Raw genomic sequence first — 16,989 nt, forward strand, 5'->3', positions numbered from 1 at the left:
TAGCCACTTGAGCCACAGGCGCCGAGCCTAATCATTTATTTTTGAGACAAGGTTTCACTTTGTTGCCTGGTGTTATCATAGCTCATTACAGCCTCAACTCCTGGGCTCAAGTGATTCTCCTACCTCAGCTTTCTAAGTAGCTGGGACTACAGGCATGTGACACCAGACCTGGCTAATTTTTAATTTGTAGAGGTAGGGTCTTACTATGTTGCCCAGGCTGGTCTCAAAACTCCTGGCCTCAAGCAATCCTCCTGCCTTGGCCTCCCAAAGTGCTGGGATTATGGGCATGAGCCACTGTGCCTCGGAAGTACACTTAAAGAGCAAGCTACTCCCTTTCTTCACCTCCATTCACACTCAGTTCCCTAGAATCCATTCCCCAAAGGCCTCACTTCCTAATACCATCTAGTGTGTGTGTGTGTGTGTGTGTGTGTGTGTTAAGATTTCAACATATGAATTTGGGGGCATACATTCTGTCCATAACAACATGTGCTTTAGTTACTCAAGCCTGAAAGTGGGGGTCCTCCTAGACAGCTCCCCAAGCAATGACGTTCTTGGGGAACTTCTCTCATCTCCTAAATAGCTTTTTTTTTTTTTTTTGAGACAGGAGCCTCCAGCTGTTCCCGTGGGTAGAGTGCTGGCATCACAGCTCACAGCAACCTCCAACTCCTGGGCTCAAGTGAGTCTCCTTGAGACTCCCAGCCTCCCAAGTAGCTGGGACCACAGGCGCCTGTCACAACATCCAGCTATTTTTTGGTTGCAGCCATCATTGTTGTTTGACCGGCCTAGGCTGGATTCGAACGTGGCTGGCACCTTAGCCACTTGAGCCACAGGTGCTGAGCCCCTAAATAGCTTTTTAAAGCTAAAGAATCCCATCTCCTAACTAGGTTTTTTTTTTTTTTTTTTGGAGACAGAATCTCACTTTATCACTCTCAGTAGAGTGCTATGGTGTCACAGCTCACAGCCACCTCCAACTGTCCTGGGCTTATGCGATTCTCTTGCCTCAGCCTCCTAAGTAGCTGGGACTACAGGTGCCCACCACAGCACCCAGCTATTTTTTTGTTGTTACAGTTTGGCCGGGGTCAGGTTTGAATCTGCCACCCTCAGTATATGGGGCCAGCGCTCTGCCAGCTGAGCTGCAGGTGCTGCCCCTCTTAACTAGGTTTTTAAAATGTCCTTTCCTGCTTCATTCCCTCTACCATTAACAAAGTTCAGAGTCTCAGAACTTCTACAATTTTAACCTCTGAACTGATCCCCATCCCTCCCCTCATCTATTCCTGTTTGTCTATCCACCTAATGGGTCTTAAAAAAAAATGTTCATATTGTTTTTCCTTCATAATCCTTCAAAGGTGCATATCCTCCGGTTGGCATGACTTGTAAGGTTCTTCAAGATTTTCCAGAAAGCAAGGCTAAGCCTAAATTTACAACTTCATGTTTAGCTATTCCCCCACAGGAGTGGCATATTTCTTTTTTTTTTTTTCTTTATTATTATTATTTGAGTGGGAATCTCGCTCTGAGGTCCCTGCTAGAGTACCATGGTGTCAGTCTAGCTCACAGCAACCCCAAGTTACTGGGCTCGAGGGATCCTTCTGCCTCAGCCTCCGCAGTAGCTGGGACTACATTTGTGTGACACGACGTCCAGCTGATGCGGGGAACATTCTTGAAATATACCACAGTCCCTAAAATAAAATAAAGTAAAAAAAGAAAACCACAATCCCAAGTCACTGCCTCCTTCAGGAAGACCTCCCTGAAGGTCAGGCTGGGTGGCTCTCACGGAATTCTGAGATACTCAAGTTTCCAGAGACTAACGTCCTTGAGGACGGTGTTTTAGTCCTCTTTACAGCTGGAATACTTTTAGCACTCTGCCTAACACAAAAAGGACGCTGGACCCTTTGATTACTTTAGCTGAATTTCGCATCCATCCGACTTTTGTACAGCCTTCCTTGGCTGCTCAAGCCTGAATTCCTCTATGAGGCGTTCCCTGGCCCGTCCAACTAGTTAGAAGGTGTGACTCCTTCACCCCCCCGTCCCTGACTTTAACAAATTATAGTTTAGTAGTTTACACAACCACCTGCCGTTAATGCTAACACTTTCATTTTTCTTGCTAACAGCTGTACCCATCTTCCAGGCTCTGGCCAAACTCACTTCCTCCATTTCCCAGTTCGCTGGTCCCTCGAAAGGGCTCTTCCCTTAGCTCAGCCTGGGATGCGTCTATCTCGTACTCAGTATTCCGCGGTCACAGCGGCCCTCCCCACCCTCCCCCGCAGACTGCAAACCAGAGGGGTCAGGACGCCGGCCACAGATGCGGCCCTAAAGCAGCTCCAGGAAATCCGGCGGAGACAGCGCGCTTTACACTCGCCAGCGGATCCGACCGCCCTGAAAAGGCGGGCTCCGGGGCCACAGCGGCTGCGACCCGGACCAGTGGGGCGCGCGGGGGGGAGAAGCAGCTCCGCCCTGCCGACGCCCACGCAGGCGCAGAGGCGGCCTCGAGCACGTGACGCGTGAGCCGCGGGCGCCCAGGGGGAGGGGCGCGGCGCCGCTAGCTTGGGTCTGGCGGCTCGGCAGGTTTGTTCCGGAGCTGCTTAGACGCAGCCAGCCGGCCCCCAGTAAATAAGAATCAATAGAAGTCTGTGAGGAGACGAGGCGAGAGCCGCGGGTGTCGTTTTGAGAGCTACTAAGGCCCAGCTTGTCCTTGGCTGGGGCAGGACTGCGGTCCTCAGCTCACCCTCTACGCCAGAACTGGGCTGGAGGAGTCCCGCTTTCTGGAACGTTGTCTTGGCCCCGGTCTTAGAGGACTGGTCTGTCTGGACCCGAGTCTTCGTTCCGCTTCTGTCAGTTCCTCCCTTGAGCTGGGGGCTTCTGGGGGCAGCTGTGAGAGTTCCCTGTCACCGCCACCCTCTGCTCCAGCTCAGCACTGGGGCCACTGTCCCCTCCCTCTAGCACGGGCACGATGCTCTCCCACCTGAGCTCCTTGGCTCCTTCCTGGGTAGCTGCAGATCGAACACATCCTCTCCTTGAAACTGCTGGGGGTTAGACCCTGTGGATGAGGCAGTGGTGACCAGCTGCAGGTTCCAGCCACTACTGGAGGAGGGCCACCAAAGAGCCTTTTAGCCTTGATGCTTGTGCACAAACTGTCCCTGACCCTCCACTGCTATCCTGGATAATCTCCACCCTCAGGCCAGAGGCTTCTCCCCAGGCACCCTCCCTGGCCCTGGCCCTGCTCACAGCCCCTGTGTGGGGGGTGGGGCACCGGCTACGCTCATGGACCGTGAACAGAAGGGGCAGTGTGTTTCTGATGTGTTACCCCTCCCAAGCCTAGCACGGTACACACAGATAGGAGTTCAATAAATGGGTGTTGAAGGAAACAAGTATGGGCTGTAACATTTGTTTTGTTTGGTTTTTTGTTTGAGGCAGACTCTCACTATGTTGCCCTCGGTAGAGTACTATGGCGTTACAGCTCACAGCAACCTCCAACTCTTGGGCTTAAGCAATCCTTTTGCCTCAGCCTCCCAAGTAGTGGGACTACAGGCACCCGTCACAATGCTCGGCTGTTTTTGCTGTTGTTGTTGTTGCAGTTGTTTAGCTGGCCCAGGCTGGGTTTGAATCCACCACCCTTGGTGTATATGACTGGTGCCATAACCACTATGCTACAGATGCAGAGCCGAATCAGCTGTGGCATTTGGGGGGGTGGGGTGGGGAGGCTCACCGAGGCTATGCACTCGATCCATTTCACCTTGAATCCTGATAGCCAGCTAACAAGGTGGCACTCCTTTTAAGATGTTTGAATAAATTTAAGATGACAAATAGTGAAATCAAGCCCTTTAGTTATGGTCTTAGCACCCAGCCTATGGGACATCTGCCCAGTTCCCCGAAAGAAATCCAGGCAGACTGAGGTTGTGTGTTTGGTGTGTGGTAAAGACAATGAGGACTGGCTCGGCGCCTGTGGCTCAAGCTGCTAAGGCGCCAGCCACATACACCTAAGGTGGTGGGTTCGAATCCCCAGCCCGGGCCCGCCAAACAACAATGATGGCTGCAACCAAAAAATGGCCAGGCATTGTGGCAGGCGCCTGTGGTCCCAGCTACTTGGGAGGCTGAGGCAGGAGACTCGCTTGAGCCCAGGAGTTAGAGGTTGCTGTGAGCTGAGATGCCATGGCACTCTACCCAAGGGGATAGCTTGAGGCTCCGTCTCAAAAAAAAAAAGACAATGAGGACTCCAAATCCAAGAGGTGTTTACTATAATGAGTGCTGAGAAGGGTGGGGCAGGGCGGAGTTCCCCTCATCCAAGGCTCTGGGGTGACTCATTCTGCTTTGGGCTCAAGGGTGGAGCCGATTTTTGTTCCCCCAGTTGGGCCCTGCTCCCCCTGGCCCTTGGCATTCTCAGTGTCTCCAGCCACAAGAGCCACATTCCTCAGATAATTGGTGTTGAAGCAGTTGACCTGCTCATCCCCAGGATTCAGGTCGCAGCAGAAGGCAGGATCTCGCCAGAAGTTACGTCGGGGACCACAGAGATCACTGATGAAGGCTAATTTCTGATGAAAGAAAAGAGTGAAACATGATAGTAGAGGGGTGGTCAGAAGTCAGATGGTAGATACTTGGGTGCCCAAAGTTCCTCTTCCATCAGCTTCTGCTCTCCCTCTGGATGACTTCTGGGGGCTCACAGAGTGCAAGGCTGCCTTGCACAGCTGGATTCCCTGTGACTGACAGATGTGCACATCTGGAAATACCAGAAGCTTGAGGCCCAGAGAAGGCGTACATAGGCACTTAGGAAGAGGGAGCAGGCCAGGTCAGGAATGAAGACTCTGGCAAGAGAAATATCTCCCCACTAGTCCTTGTTATTCCTGGGGACCGGTTTGAAGTACTAAAGAGAATGGGTAGCCTGTAGTTCTAGCCTTCTCCCCACGCCCATGCATGCCTAGAGACTGTGCCCCACATACACACACACCTCCTCTTCGGCACAGCAGGCTTGCTCTGGAAATGGCAGTTCACAGCAGCTGGCTGTCATGTTCTGGATCAGACCAGGAATCTGTTTACTGTTTTGGGGTGAAAGAGGCAGCAGTCAGTATCTTTGGGCAACCTCTGGCATCAAAATGATGTTGAGACACACCATGATTTATGCTCTTCCCTAGGGTACCCTGGAAGGCAGGTTTTTGAGAAGGGAAGAGAGTTGAGAAAGAACTGGGTAAGACTCACTGCTTGGTGAGAACTCTTTGTTTCCCACAGAGGTAGCCCATGAGATTGGGGGTGACTCGGCTGATGTCAACGGTCAGGATGTCCCGGTCATAGTTGGGATATGGAGCCCGACGGGCAAAGCACTCATCTCGAGCAGGGCTAGGAGGGTAGTGGCAACACGAGTAGGGGTGGGTCTTTACAGCATGCTCTTGGTCACAGTATCGATCGAGGCTATCCTCCCACTGTGGGCCAGGGACAAGGAAATCAGAAGCCTGAACTCTCTGCCCCTTCTTTCCTGATTGTCTACATCCCTTAATGCTCCCAGCTATAAGATGAGGGGCTCCTGGCCCTAAGAGCCAGGAAGGGAGCAAAGAATTAGAGGTCAAGGAGGCAGCTTGGATACATAGGGTTGAGAAGGTTAAAGCCTAAATGCAGTTCCTAGCTGACCAGGGGAGATGAGCTGGAACAGCAGATGGAGAGGGTCAGGTGAGGCTAGAGCTGGACGGATAGACGGATGGATGGATGGACGGTAGGCAGGAGCATGTGCAGAGTCATGGGTAGACGAGGCCAGGAGCGTAGTATGAAGGCTCAAGATGAACACAATGGATGGAGCCACAAGCAGACGAGCAGATGGATGTGCTCACAGCAGGGAGGCACATGGATGGACGGACTGGCAGGATCAGAAGTTGGAGATGGGCAGGCAGGCAGGCTGGATTGCCCACTTACGGCCTTCCATGTACAGGTGTGGTTGTCCCCCTGGCGGCAGCAGCGCTGAAACTCCCCCTCCAGCCAGGTCAGAACCTGCAGCTGCCTTTGAATGGGGTCAGTAGCAGGGAGGTTTCGTGGCACAGAGCGGAAGCGTCTCAGGTGGCAGATGTTCTTGACATTGTCCAATGTGGGCACCCCAGGGGGGAAAGGCAGCTCGAGGCCCGAGGAAATACCAGACTGGTGGTTGGGGCAGGCCCGGAGCCGATAATGTGGCTGGGGAGCTTCCTTCTGGAAGCAGGAGAATCGAGCCTCCCCCTGCTGTTTGCAGCACCAGTGGGCTCGAGTCTTGACCGAGAACTCGGCCTCACAGAACCGGGTCATTGCATCCTCCCACTAGAGCAAGAGGGGTGGGTCAGCTCGGCAGCCCAGTGTCCACATTCCTGCCTTCCTCCCAGGCTCCAGGAAAGGACTCTGGGTAGGAATGCAAGAAGTAGTGGCTGTCCTCTGCTCTCCTAGAACTCTGCAGGGGCCAGGGTAGGGCCAGTGAAGGGGACCTGAAGTTCCTCCATACCCAGGCCTAGGTCACTAGCCCTTAAGACATATACACACTGTTTGGGGGTTAAAGGATACCTCCCCCACCCAGAGCCCAGTCCTTACCACAAGCTTTGCACAGTCCAGGCGCTGTGTATGGCTGCGGCAGCGGCAGCAGCGGGAGTATCCAGTCTCCAGGAAATTGAGGGTCTCACCCTGGCGAGTAAGGTGGGAGTAGCCAGACTGTGGTAGGTTCCAGGGGCCATAGAGCACATGCTGGCGGTCAGGAAGGCAGATCTGGTTCAGGTTATCTGAGGAAGGCTGCCCAGGGGGGAAGCCATCCAGCCGGTGGCTCCAGCCCCCTCTGGATCGGCCTCGTTGGCAGTGCTGGGCTGGATTCCAGGTCTCAGGTTCTGGGTGGGATTGGCTCACAAGTGCAGCTGGCTTGCCTGGGATTGGGGGTGGGGGAACATGTGGAGTAATAAACAAAGGCTGTATGAACTGAAGAATTTGAGGTTGAGGAGAAAGGGTTGGGAGGATATATGGGAAACAAGGAGGAAATTAATTATTTTTGGACTAAAAGGAAAAGAAAATTGAGGTAGGGAGGGTGGCATCCTCACAGCTTCCCCCATCACCTCCCTAATCTAGCCTCTGCCCTATGCTGCTGCCCAAGGCGCAGGCTCCTGGCTTCTCTGCCCAGGGTCCTGAGTGCTAAGACAGGGTATGGGCAGACCAAAGCACTCACCCTCTCTCTGCTTTGGTTGGAAGATCATTTCCGCCTGTGAAAGAGCTGGCTCTACTGTAAAAGAAGTAAGAAAAAGTCATGTGGATGGGCATCTTCAAAAGAGAGGGACTTGGCTAGTTCCCATGTGTAAGGTAGAACTCAGGAGAGAGGAGAGTGAAAATAAATGTAATTTTATGTCATCTATTCACATAACTTTATAAAATAGGTATTTCCCTCAATTTTACAGATGAAGAAACTAAGACTCAGAGTGGGTAATTTTCTCAAAGTTACACAACTAGTAAGTGACAAAGCCCACCATCTTGCCTAGCTCCAAAGCTTTGGGGGAAGGCTGCGAGGTTTATGGGGGTGGGTAAAGAGGAGATGGGGTTACTTACCTTCTTTCTGTTCAATAGAGAGTTGAGGAGGGGGCAGGTTTTCTTCTTGGGCAGGGATGGCTTCCTGAGGGTGAGGGAGGTCTGCTGTAAGGTAGAGGTGAGGGCACAAGGGAGCATGGATCAGACTGGTGTCAGCAAGACCCACAGTGGAATGGTGGCAAGGGAATAGGCAAGCACTCACCTGTCTTTTCTAAAGGGACTTGGGGAGGGGGCATCTCTTCCTCTTGGACAGGGATGGCTTCCTGAGGGGGAAGGGGCTGCACTACAGAAGGGGGAATGTGTAAGGAGCCCACCCTTTCTCCTAGCCAGGGCCAGGAGAGGGGCGAGTCCTCTTCCCTCCTCTCTGAAGAGCAGGAGGGAAGCTGGATCAGAAACCTGGATGGTAACTGAGAAGGATGTGTGGTGGTCTTACCTTCACTCTGTCCCTCCAAGAGAGGGCCATGCTGAGAGGCATCAGGGTGATCCATGGGGAGGCTTTGGCTTAGGGGTGGAGAGGGGGGTGCTGCATAGCCAACTAGAGGCAAGAGGAGAGATGGTCAGAGCCCACAGCTCCTTCTGGACTCCCAATCCTATCCTGCTCCCACAAACGCTTTGTTGCCTGCAGTAGACTGCCATGGAGTCATTTTAGCTCCCAGCAACCTCAAACTCTTGGGCTCAAGCGTTGCTGGAGCCTCTTGAATAGCTGGGACTACAGGTGTATGCCACCGCGCCTGGCCCTAAATTTACCTTCGTGAAAGTGCTGCATAAAGTGCTCTGGCCTCAGCTCCCTCTGTCCTGGAGCCTTGAGGTCTGGAGGGAGGAAGGGCAAGTCAGGGACAATTATGGGGGTCCCTTTCCTGACCCTGAACAAGGGCTGGGGAGGCCAAGAGTATAGGACAAACAACTGAGACATGAGAATCCTTCATGTGGACCTGTCTTGTGGCCCCTACCCGCAAACCCTCCTAGGTTCTGACAAAGCCTGTGATATTCTGTAGCTCTGCCTCTACCTGGTTCAGAGGCTGGGCCTAAAGGGAATTATTAAGGAGGGAGGCCCTAATTTCCTCTGCTGGTGTCTTTCCCCTGGGAATTTTGGATGGTTTTCCACTTTAGCCTCTGCAGTGAGGTTTCTCTGGCTTTCAGAGGAAAATGTCTGGACTCGAGCTGGTTGAAACCTCACCTGCCCACCTCCCCTCCTCCTCCAGGCTCTAGAAATGTTTTTTTTTTTTTTTTTTTTTTGCAGTTTTTGGCCGGAGCCAGGTTTGAACCTGCCACCTCTGGTATATGGGGCCGGTGCTCTACTCCTTTGAGCCACACGTGCCACCCTAGGCCCTAGAAATGTTTTTGGACATCTTTCTGACAAGGAGTCCATCTAGAAGTTGAAGTGTCTCTCCTTCAGTTAGTCTCAAACTTAACCTCCTTAGTTTAGGTCTCAATTTAGGACCTGAGGGACTGTGACAGGCACAGGGAAGGGAGTTACTTGTAGTGGATCTATAGGCACAAAAGACAGGAACAAAGGCTTTACAGAGATACAAACTAGACCTATTGACATTCTCTCAAAATTCTCTCAGGAGTTCCTTGTATTGTTCAGGCATCAAAGCAGATAAAGATCAGTGGCTCTGTGAGCAAAGGCGAAACAAGTAAGAAAACAAAATGAAAAAGAAATAGCATATCATCTATGTGTATATGACTTAATAATAAAAATAAATAAAATTTAAAAAAAGAGAAGCTAGAAAAAAATAGATAACAGCATATGTGCTAGGTAGAAGGTGGGTCTGTGGACGGATGCCCCTCCACCCTCCTGTCACCAGACAGGATTCAGTCAAGGCTCCCAAGTCTGCCAGTCAGGTTTGAGCAGCCTGAGGGGCCCTTTTCCCACCACACACATCCTACCTGATGGCATCCTCTTTGGCAGAGGTCCCTTCCTCTGAATCCACCCACCCCCACAGTTGTCAACTTGACTCCAATTTGATGTTTCTTGGCAGCAGCTTCTAGGAGCCCCTGCCCCCACTTCCCTGGCTAAGGGCTCCAGTGTCCCAGGCTCCTTGCAGGCCTGCCCATTAGAGGGAGGCCAAGTGGAGAAGGGTTGCTGGGGATGAGCTGTCTGGGATGCCTAGACCCAGACTCCACCTGTGCTGACTGGGACACCTTCCCAAGTGCTGACCCCCTGACTACTCACCACCCTCGGAGGCGACAGAAGCCACAGCCAAATAGGCCAAGACCCAGGCTGCTCTGGACATAGTCCCCATCCTGGGGTAAAGTCTGGTCACTGGCCACCTCACAGGTGGGTTCTCTTGGCAGATCTGGACTGGAAGGGCCGAGCTGCTGGGAATCTGCTTCTCTGGTTGTTGTTACTGCTGCTGTGAACCTCAGGCCAGCTCCTTCTCCTTCTTATATGGTTTATCTCCCGCCCTCCTCAGCTTCCTGCCATGACTCAGTCCCAGCGGCTCCTCCCAGTCAGCCACTCCTCCCAAGTCACCCTGAAGCCTCCTGAGAGGACTGAGAAGAATGGGGGTGATGGGAGGGGAGCATTCCTATGACCCCAAGAGAAACTGATTCAGAGAATCATGGAGGAAGAGATGTCTGAGCCCTTAGTCTGTGCCTCAATTTCTCTGTCTGCACTCTGCCTTCTGTGGAAAAGGGGTATGACAACCTACTGAATTGGGAAGTGGGATACAGGACAGCTTTTTGTAAGAGATCTAGACAGTCCTTTTTAAATTTCTCCAACTTTCTGGGACAAAAGGAAGAGAGAGAACTTCCTTTTATTTCCTCCTCTGAGAAGTCAGAGATGAAGACACATACCCAAGAGCTTTAAGTTTATTTTTTTTAGTTTCACTCTCCTTACATCCAAATAGCCAGAGCCTCCTTCCCTCTGTGGGGTCCCCTAGGCGAGCAGACACACGCCTCCACTGAGTTCTGAGGGTCCTCAGGGACTCCAGACCGCCAGTTATGTTGGGGCCTCCCATGTCACTGGAAGCTACTGGCTCTTGCAGGCTGGTCTTTGTCTCATCTACGTACAAACACTCAGAAAACTTCTTCAGCATTTGGGGCCCTGCTGTTCTGAAGTTCTACCAGGCGCTGCACAGCCGCAGTCAAGCCCCACTCTCCATGGCGACGGTTGTCTCGGGTCCGAATATTCACAGTTCTCTTACTTTGCTCTTTTTGGCCAACCACTGCAGGAAGAGGAAGGGAAGTTTAGGAATTTCAGGGCAAATCCATCCACATGGGATACTTCCTTTTTTTATGCAGAAACTTAAGAGACCTAAATCTTTTTTTTTTTTGAGACAGAGCCTCAAGCTGTCCCCCTGGGTAGAGTGCCATGGCATTACAGCTCACAGCAACCTCCAACTCCTGGGCTCAAGCGAGTCTCCTGCCTCCGCCTCCCAAGTAGCTGGGACCACAGGCGCCCGCCACAACGCCCGGCTATTTTTTGGTTGCAGCCGTCATTGTTGTTTGGCGGGTCCGGGCTGGGGATTCGAATCCGCCACCTTAGGTGTACGAGGTGGCGCCTTAGCTGGTTGAGCTATAGGCGCCGAGCCAAGAGACCTAAATCTTTAGGAAGGGTGGGAACGTAGCCCAGATATGGTTCAAAAAAGGAAATATTTAGCTGTCACCCTGAGGAGATGGGAAGATGTTCCAATCCCTGCTTGCCCTCTTACTTTTGGTCAGGAGCCCAGGGTCAGAGACACTAGAGTCCGGCAAAGACAAACAAATGGAGAACCAGACACAGAGCATGTGTGCATTTGCGTGCCTGGGTGGTGATCAGAGGAAGGGGAAGAGGGCAGGGGTGGAACAAACATGGATAAGCATGTGTGTACGGGACTGTGGCACAACCTGCTCCAAGTGCTCCCAGGGCAAATGGGGTGTGTAAAACTGGAGAATCAGGTAATTTGGCTAAGGAGTTTCTGTTCCTTGCCTTAGGGTTATAGCTCTGAACCCCAGAAAATAAAAAGAAACAGGAGCATGGCAGTGCCAGACCTTTGTTCTTAAGGCCTTTCTCCTCATCCCCGAGGTCTGACTCCATTGAAACCCTTAGTGCCTCCATCTAGGTCTAGAATAAACAAGGTTAATTAATTAATGCCTTATTAACCCTTCCTGTCCCTTTCTCTTGATGTTTCCTTGGTTAATTACCCTAACAGACACTAAGAGCTAGAGTGGGGTTAAAACTATCCTAAGGGTCAGAAATGGTTGAGAGAAAGGTGGAGCAGCATGAAGGAACATAGGGCTCTCCATGAGTCAGGTGTCCTGAATCCTGGCTCCTACCAAGCTCAGGTAATGAGCCCTGATGAACCCAAATATGCAGATACCCAACCTTAGGAGACTTAACAGAAAGAATCCAGAGGACAGGTAGGAGAACATAGGCTCTGGGACCCTAGGCTGACCCATTTGCTTACCAAACTGAAAATTGTAGTGGGCAAGCTGAGCCCGGCGGACTCTCCTGCTGAGGGTCAGCCCAGAGTCAGCATCCAGGTCACTGACCAGTCCAGCAGACTGTAAGCTCTGTTGTGCCTGGAACAGAGGGTTGGTGACTGAAGTTAATCTAGTGGAAGGCTGAGGAGCTAGAGCAGTCTGGTGGCACTCTCAGTCCCCATTTATTGCTCCTTCATCAGTGCCGTCTAGTTCTGACAAACCACTGGATCTCCTCTCTGCACTGAGGCCTCCTCCCCATCCCTAAGCCCACAACTTTTTTTTTTTGGCCAGCACTGGGTTTGAACCCACCACCTCTGGCATATGGGACTGGCACCCTACTCCTTGAGCCACAGGCGCTGCTCAGCCCACAACTTTTCCGTCTGCTTCTTACTGGAGATGAGCCCTCAGCTACTTACTCCCTGGACTTTGCCTGCTTCCAGCCACCACTCTACCTAACCAGCTACTCAACTCTGGAACTGCCCTGTCAATTCTCTCTAGGAAGGAAAAATGAAGCTGACATTCCACCAAGCCCACTTTGGTGGAAGTGCTCTGTTGCACTTTTTTGCAACAGAGCATTGTTTATTTTATTTTGGGCACCCACTGAGCCACAGGCACTGCCCAAACAGAGCACTGTTTCTGTTTATTTTTTATTTTATTTTTTTTTGAGACAGAGCCTCAAGCTGTCACCCTGGGTAGAGTGCCATGGCATCACAGCTCACAGCAACCTCCAACTCCCGGGCTTAGGCGATTCTCTTTCCTCAGCCTCCCAAGTAGTTGGGACTATAGGCACCTGCCACAACGCCTAGCTATTTTTTGTTGCCTAGCTAATTTTTGTTACATTTGGCTGGAGCTGGGTTCAAACCCTCCACCCTCAGTATATGGGGCCAGCGCTCTAACCCCTCAGCCAGAGGCACTGCCTTCAGTTTTTATTTTTTTGGGGGGGACAGGGTCTCACTAAGTCACCCTCAGTACAGTGCCATGGCATCATAGCTCATAGCAACCTCAAACTCTTGGGTTTAAGTGATTCTCTTGTCTCAGCTTCCCAAGTAGCTGGGACCACAGGCGCCCACCATAACGCCTGGCTATTTTTTTGCTGCAGTTGTCATTGTTGTTTAGCTGACCCAGGCTGGGTTCAAACCCACCAGCCTCGGTGCATGTGGTCAGCACCATAACCACTGTGCTACAGGCGCCGAGCCATTCGTCTGTTTTTAGATGTAGGATTTTCAGCACATAAGACAGTTGCCCAGTCCTGTGGCTCCAAGTGCTACGCTCTTGCCACCACCCTGGACGGCCTCTTCCTACCCACTGTGGGCACCAGACTCCCTACTGGTCCTGCTTTCTTTTTTTGCTCCCAACTCCTCACCTCTCTGGCATATTCTTCTTGCTCAGTCCCCACAGGGATGACCACAACCTGGAACGGGGACAGCCACAGTGGCCTGGTTGAGAGAGAACAAATGAAGGCAAATTATTCATTCTGGCTATAGACACAAGTGTGGTTGCAGGGAGCGGATTTTTTTTTTTTTGGTAGGGACAGAGTCTCACTCTACCCTCAGTAGAGTGCCATGGCATCACACAGCTCACAGCAACCTCCAACTCCTGGGCTTGGGCAACTCTCTTACCTCAGCCTCCTGAATAGCTGGGAGGACCACAGGTGCCCACCATAACGCCCGGGTTTGAACTTGCTACCCTTGGTATATGGGGCTGGTGCGCTACCCACTGAGCCACAGGCACTGCCCAAGGAGCAGATTTGAGAAGGAAAGAGAAGCTGGCATATGAAGGGGAACAGGATCTGGAGCACGAATGATCCAGTCTGAGAGCCAGAACAGAAATCCAGGGTCAGAAGCTCACCATTTCCCTCCACAGCTTTCTGCCAACACTCCCAACAGCCTTTCCACAGAACCAAGTATTGCTCGGTGAATGAGGACTGGACGCTCCAGGGCCCCTGCCTGCCTTGGAAGGAAAAAGGGGAGGAGGTAGAATGTCAGAAGTACCACAATTTGTGCATCCAAGGTCACCTTCCAGTTTTCTTTTTTTTGAGACAGAGCCTCAAGCTGTCGCCCTGGGTAGAGTGTCATGGCATCACAGCTTGCAGCAACCTCCAACTCCTGGGCTTAAGTGACTCTGTTGCCTCATCCTTCCAAGTAGCTGGGACTACAGGTGCCTGCCACAATGCCTGGCTATTTTTTGGTTGTAGCTGTCATTGTTGTTTGGCAAGCCTGGGCTGGATTCAAACCCACTATGTGGCTGGTGCCTTAGCTGCTTGAGCTACAGGTGCTGAACCACACCTTCCAGTTCTTAAGAAATATTCAGTTCTGGCAAAAGATAGTGTAGAAGACTGATTTACTTTTTAAGGTTAAAAGTAAAGGGGGTGATATTGACCTATTCCATGGGCTGTGGAGGGAAAGGGGAGGGGGGCAAGTTTCTGTACCCCTTGAACTGGAGGCCAAATCTCAAGGGCAGTTGGAAGTCAAGTTGGATTGTCCCACACTGATGGGGCCGACCCAGGGCATCGCGGAGGTGCACATCAATCTGGAAGGGACAGAAAGAAGGCATGTGAGCACCTAGAACCAGCACCCTCACTACACATGCTGGTCTACCATTTAACCTGCTCAACAACCAGGCTATCTGAAGAGTCAGGTCACCCAGCTATACATACTCTATCCCTCTGCTGCACTCTCCTTTACCCACTCAACAGATATTCCACTGAATAATGGTGTTATAATATTAGGTGACATCCATACCCTGGCCTCTCAATTGCATGCTCCTCATCTCAAGAGACCTTCACCTGGAACCATACTGTGGCTACACTCTTCGTCCTATCATCTTCCCCAAGGCTGTACCTCTGAAAACGGTCTGCCAGCTCTCACAATTATTCCTATTACTCTCTCTTCCACCCACAGATCCCTTACCCACTCTTTTTCCTTCCTATTTGCAGGCTCCTCCTGCTTCTGTCTCCTCCCCATGCAGTTGCACCCACTCTCCCTGGTTCCTCTGTGTCAGTCATTCTCTATCACACTGCAGGGCAAACCTGACCCTAGTGGCCCCTTAACTTCCTATGTCCTTGGCCCTGGAACAGAACCACTCATTACTGCCCAACATGTCCCATACCACACAGATGCAAAAGCAGAGGTTGACGCCACCATGGAAATCACTGTTTCGAGACTCAACTGATCCCTGTTGCTGCCTTCAATCTTTTTTGCCCTCAGTAGAGTGCCATGGCATCAGAGCTCACAGCAACCTCAAACTCCTGGGCTTAAGCGATTCTCTTGCCTCGACCTCCTGAGTAGCTCAGACTACAGGCGTAGTCTGTTGCAGTTGTCATTGTTGTTTAGAGGCCTGGGCTGGGCTTGAACCCACCACTTTTGGTGTATGTGACTGGTGCCCTACTCACTGAGCTATGGGCACCGAGCCATCCTTTCTCTCTTTTAAAAATGTTATCTTAGTAAAGAGTTTACTAGATTGATTTGAGATAATGAACACTTTATCCCTATTATCTCTGTAACCCTAAGCACATCCAGGGCCATCCAACCTGAGGATATGGATTATGTGAGGACTGTTTTGCTTATCTATGGTGTCAGATACTGCCAAAACTATCCACAGGCATTTTTGAGCTCATCAGCTTTCACTGTGTTTGTGCATTTAACGTGTGGCCCAAGACGATTCTTCTAATGTGCAGCAGAAAAAAAGTTGGACATTCCTGGTGCCAAACCTTTTTCTTCTTAGTAACATGAAAATATTTTACTTTCCTAGTATTACTGCTGAAATTGACCAATAAAACATATTTTCATTATTTTTTTCATATTTTCAGATACTATTTATTCAGCAGCCTCATAAATATCATGTGCTAGAACAGATATTTGTGAGATAAAAGAGTAATACTTGAATAAATTACCCCCGCACAGTACACAGCAGTATTAAGCACTGAAAATTTTACCTATATGGTTCATGTAAGAGTTTTGAGTTATTTTACTGGCAACTCTCCTCTCCTCCACTCCCATTTCAGCAAATAATTTTGCTCCTTGCTCACAGAGAATTAAGATAACTAATGTCACAGTATTGGAAAATGCCTTCAACTTCCTGACACCACACTTAAAACTTCCTGCCTTTCCTTCTCTTAGCCTTTCCACTCTGGATATGATGGGAGTGGTAGTCCCTTCTGGGAAGGGCTCTCAAGCCCACCCCAAGCCTCCCAAGCAACTTCCCTCTACTGTAACTCCTCCCACTCGATTTTTCTCTCCAAAATACACTTCCTCTCATAATAGCATTTAAACATTCTCAAATCTCGCCCTTAAAAATTCTCTTTTGATAAGCTAGGCCCCTTTAGGTACTCTCTCTTGCTGTTATAAGGAAAGACTTATATTCATTCACTTGTCTGACTCCATTCTCAGGCCCCAGTTCACTGAAAATGGTCCAACTTGCCACATTGAGTTTTCATCCCTACCCCCTGCCTCTGCTTTTACACTGTTATCTCCTGAACCACATCTTTACTTGGTGAACAATGAGCCACCTTTCAGACTTGGGGGTGATTCCTGCAGAATTACTTTTCTGACTCCCAGAGTAATGCTGACCCCCACAGCCCCAACACATTCTCTTAGTACCTATTCAGCACTGATCCCACAGCACTGACACAGCCTATTACCTTCCTTAGCCCTCACTAGAACAAGTTTTATGGGGGGAGGAAATGTATTTTTCTTCTTTATATCCTAAATAAGTTTAGAAATATTTCTTTTTACCTATTAAATATTAAATAAAGCAAAAATAAAATGAAATAAAAAATAAAGCAATAACTAGTGTTGCCAGCTTACCTTAGGCCCATAGAAAGCACCATGTCCAGAGTTGAAATCCCAGGGTTCTCCAAATTCCTCCAGAGCCCGCTGAAGGACCTGTAAGGGGATTGAGACAAGGAAGAGTATATTACCTTAGACTTCATAGTAACACATCTCTCTATTCCCTAACAAACAACCCCTCAGGCTCGGCGCCTATAGCTCAACCGGCTAAGGCGCCAGCCACGTACACCTAAGGTGGCGGGTTCAAATCCCCAGCCTGGACCCGCCAAAAGAACAATGACGGCTGCAACCA

At 50.7% G+C, this 16,989-nt stretch overlaps 2 protein-coding genes across 4 annotated transcripts in view; both read right to left on the bottom strand.

The window, feature by feature from the left end:
- Window positions 1-4,209: 4,209 nt before the first annotated feature.
- ECM1 (extracellular matrix protein 1) lies at window positions 4,210-9,871 on the bottom strand. Of its 3 annotated transcripts, none has more exons than XM_012811766.2 (11): window positions 9,680-9,871; window positions 8,251-8,313; window positions 7,937-8,038; window positions 7,706-7,786; window positions 7,525-7,605; window positions 7,151-7,204; window positions 6,532-6,854; window positions 5,893-6,267; window positions 5,188-5,408; window positions 4,940-5,027; window positions 4,210-4,526 (listed from the first exon to the last, which is right to left on the bottom strand). In XM_012811766.2, exons 1-11 carry the CDS (start codon window positions 9,747-9,749, stop codon window positions 4,296-4,298), a joined length of 1,689 nt encoding a protein of 562 aa, XP_012667220.1. In that variant the 5' UTR covers window positions 9,750-9,871; the 3' UTR covers window positions 4,210-4,295. The 3 variants fall into 3 exon arrangements, with proteins under 3 accessions (XP_012667220.1, XP_012667219.1, XP_023375195.1); XM_012811765.2 differs by having other exon boundaries at window positions 7,525-7,608; XM_023519427.1 differs by lacking the exon at window positions 7,706-7,786 and having other exon boundaries at window positions 7,525-7,608; window positions 9,680-9,870.
- Window positions 9,872-10,294: 423 nt separating this feature from the next.
- TARS2 (threonyl-tRNA synthetase 2, mitochondrial) overlaps window positions 10,295-16,989 on the bottom strand; it is a 17,569-nt gene continuing 10,874 nt past the window's right edge. Inside the window, exons 10-15 of the mRNA XM_023519408.1 lie at window positions 16,716-16,828; window positions 14,339-14,439; window positions 13,759-13,860; window positions 13,274-13,346; window positions 11,895-12,009; window positions 10,295-10,673 (exon numbers count right to left, since the gene is read on the bottom strand). Coding sequence (XP_023375176.1) covers window positions 10,525-10,673; window positions 11,895-12,009; window positions 13,274-13,346; window positions 13,759-13,860; window positions 14,339-14,439; window positions 16,716-16,828 — 653 coding nt within the window. The 3' untranslated portion in view covers window positions 10,295-10,524. The remainder of the gene's footprint in view (window positions 10,674-11,894; window positions 12,010-13,273; window positions 13,347-13,758; window positions 13,861-14,338; window positions 14,440-16,715; window positions 16,829-16,989) is intronic.

This window comes from Otolemur garnettii, unplaced genomic scaffold (genome assembly GCF_000181295.1).
Source record: "Otolemur garnettii isolate 467f Iridium unplaced genomic scaffold, OtoGar3 scaffold00174, whole genome shotgun sequence".
Taxonomy (NCBI): Eukaryota; Metazoa; Chordata; class Mammalia; order Primates; family Galagidae; genus Otolemur; species Otolemur garnettii.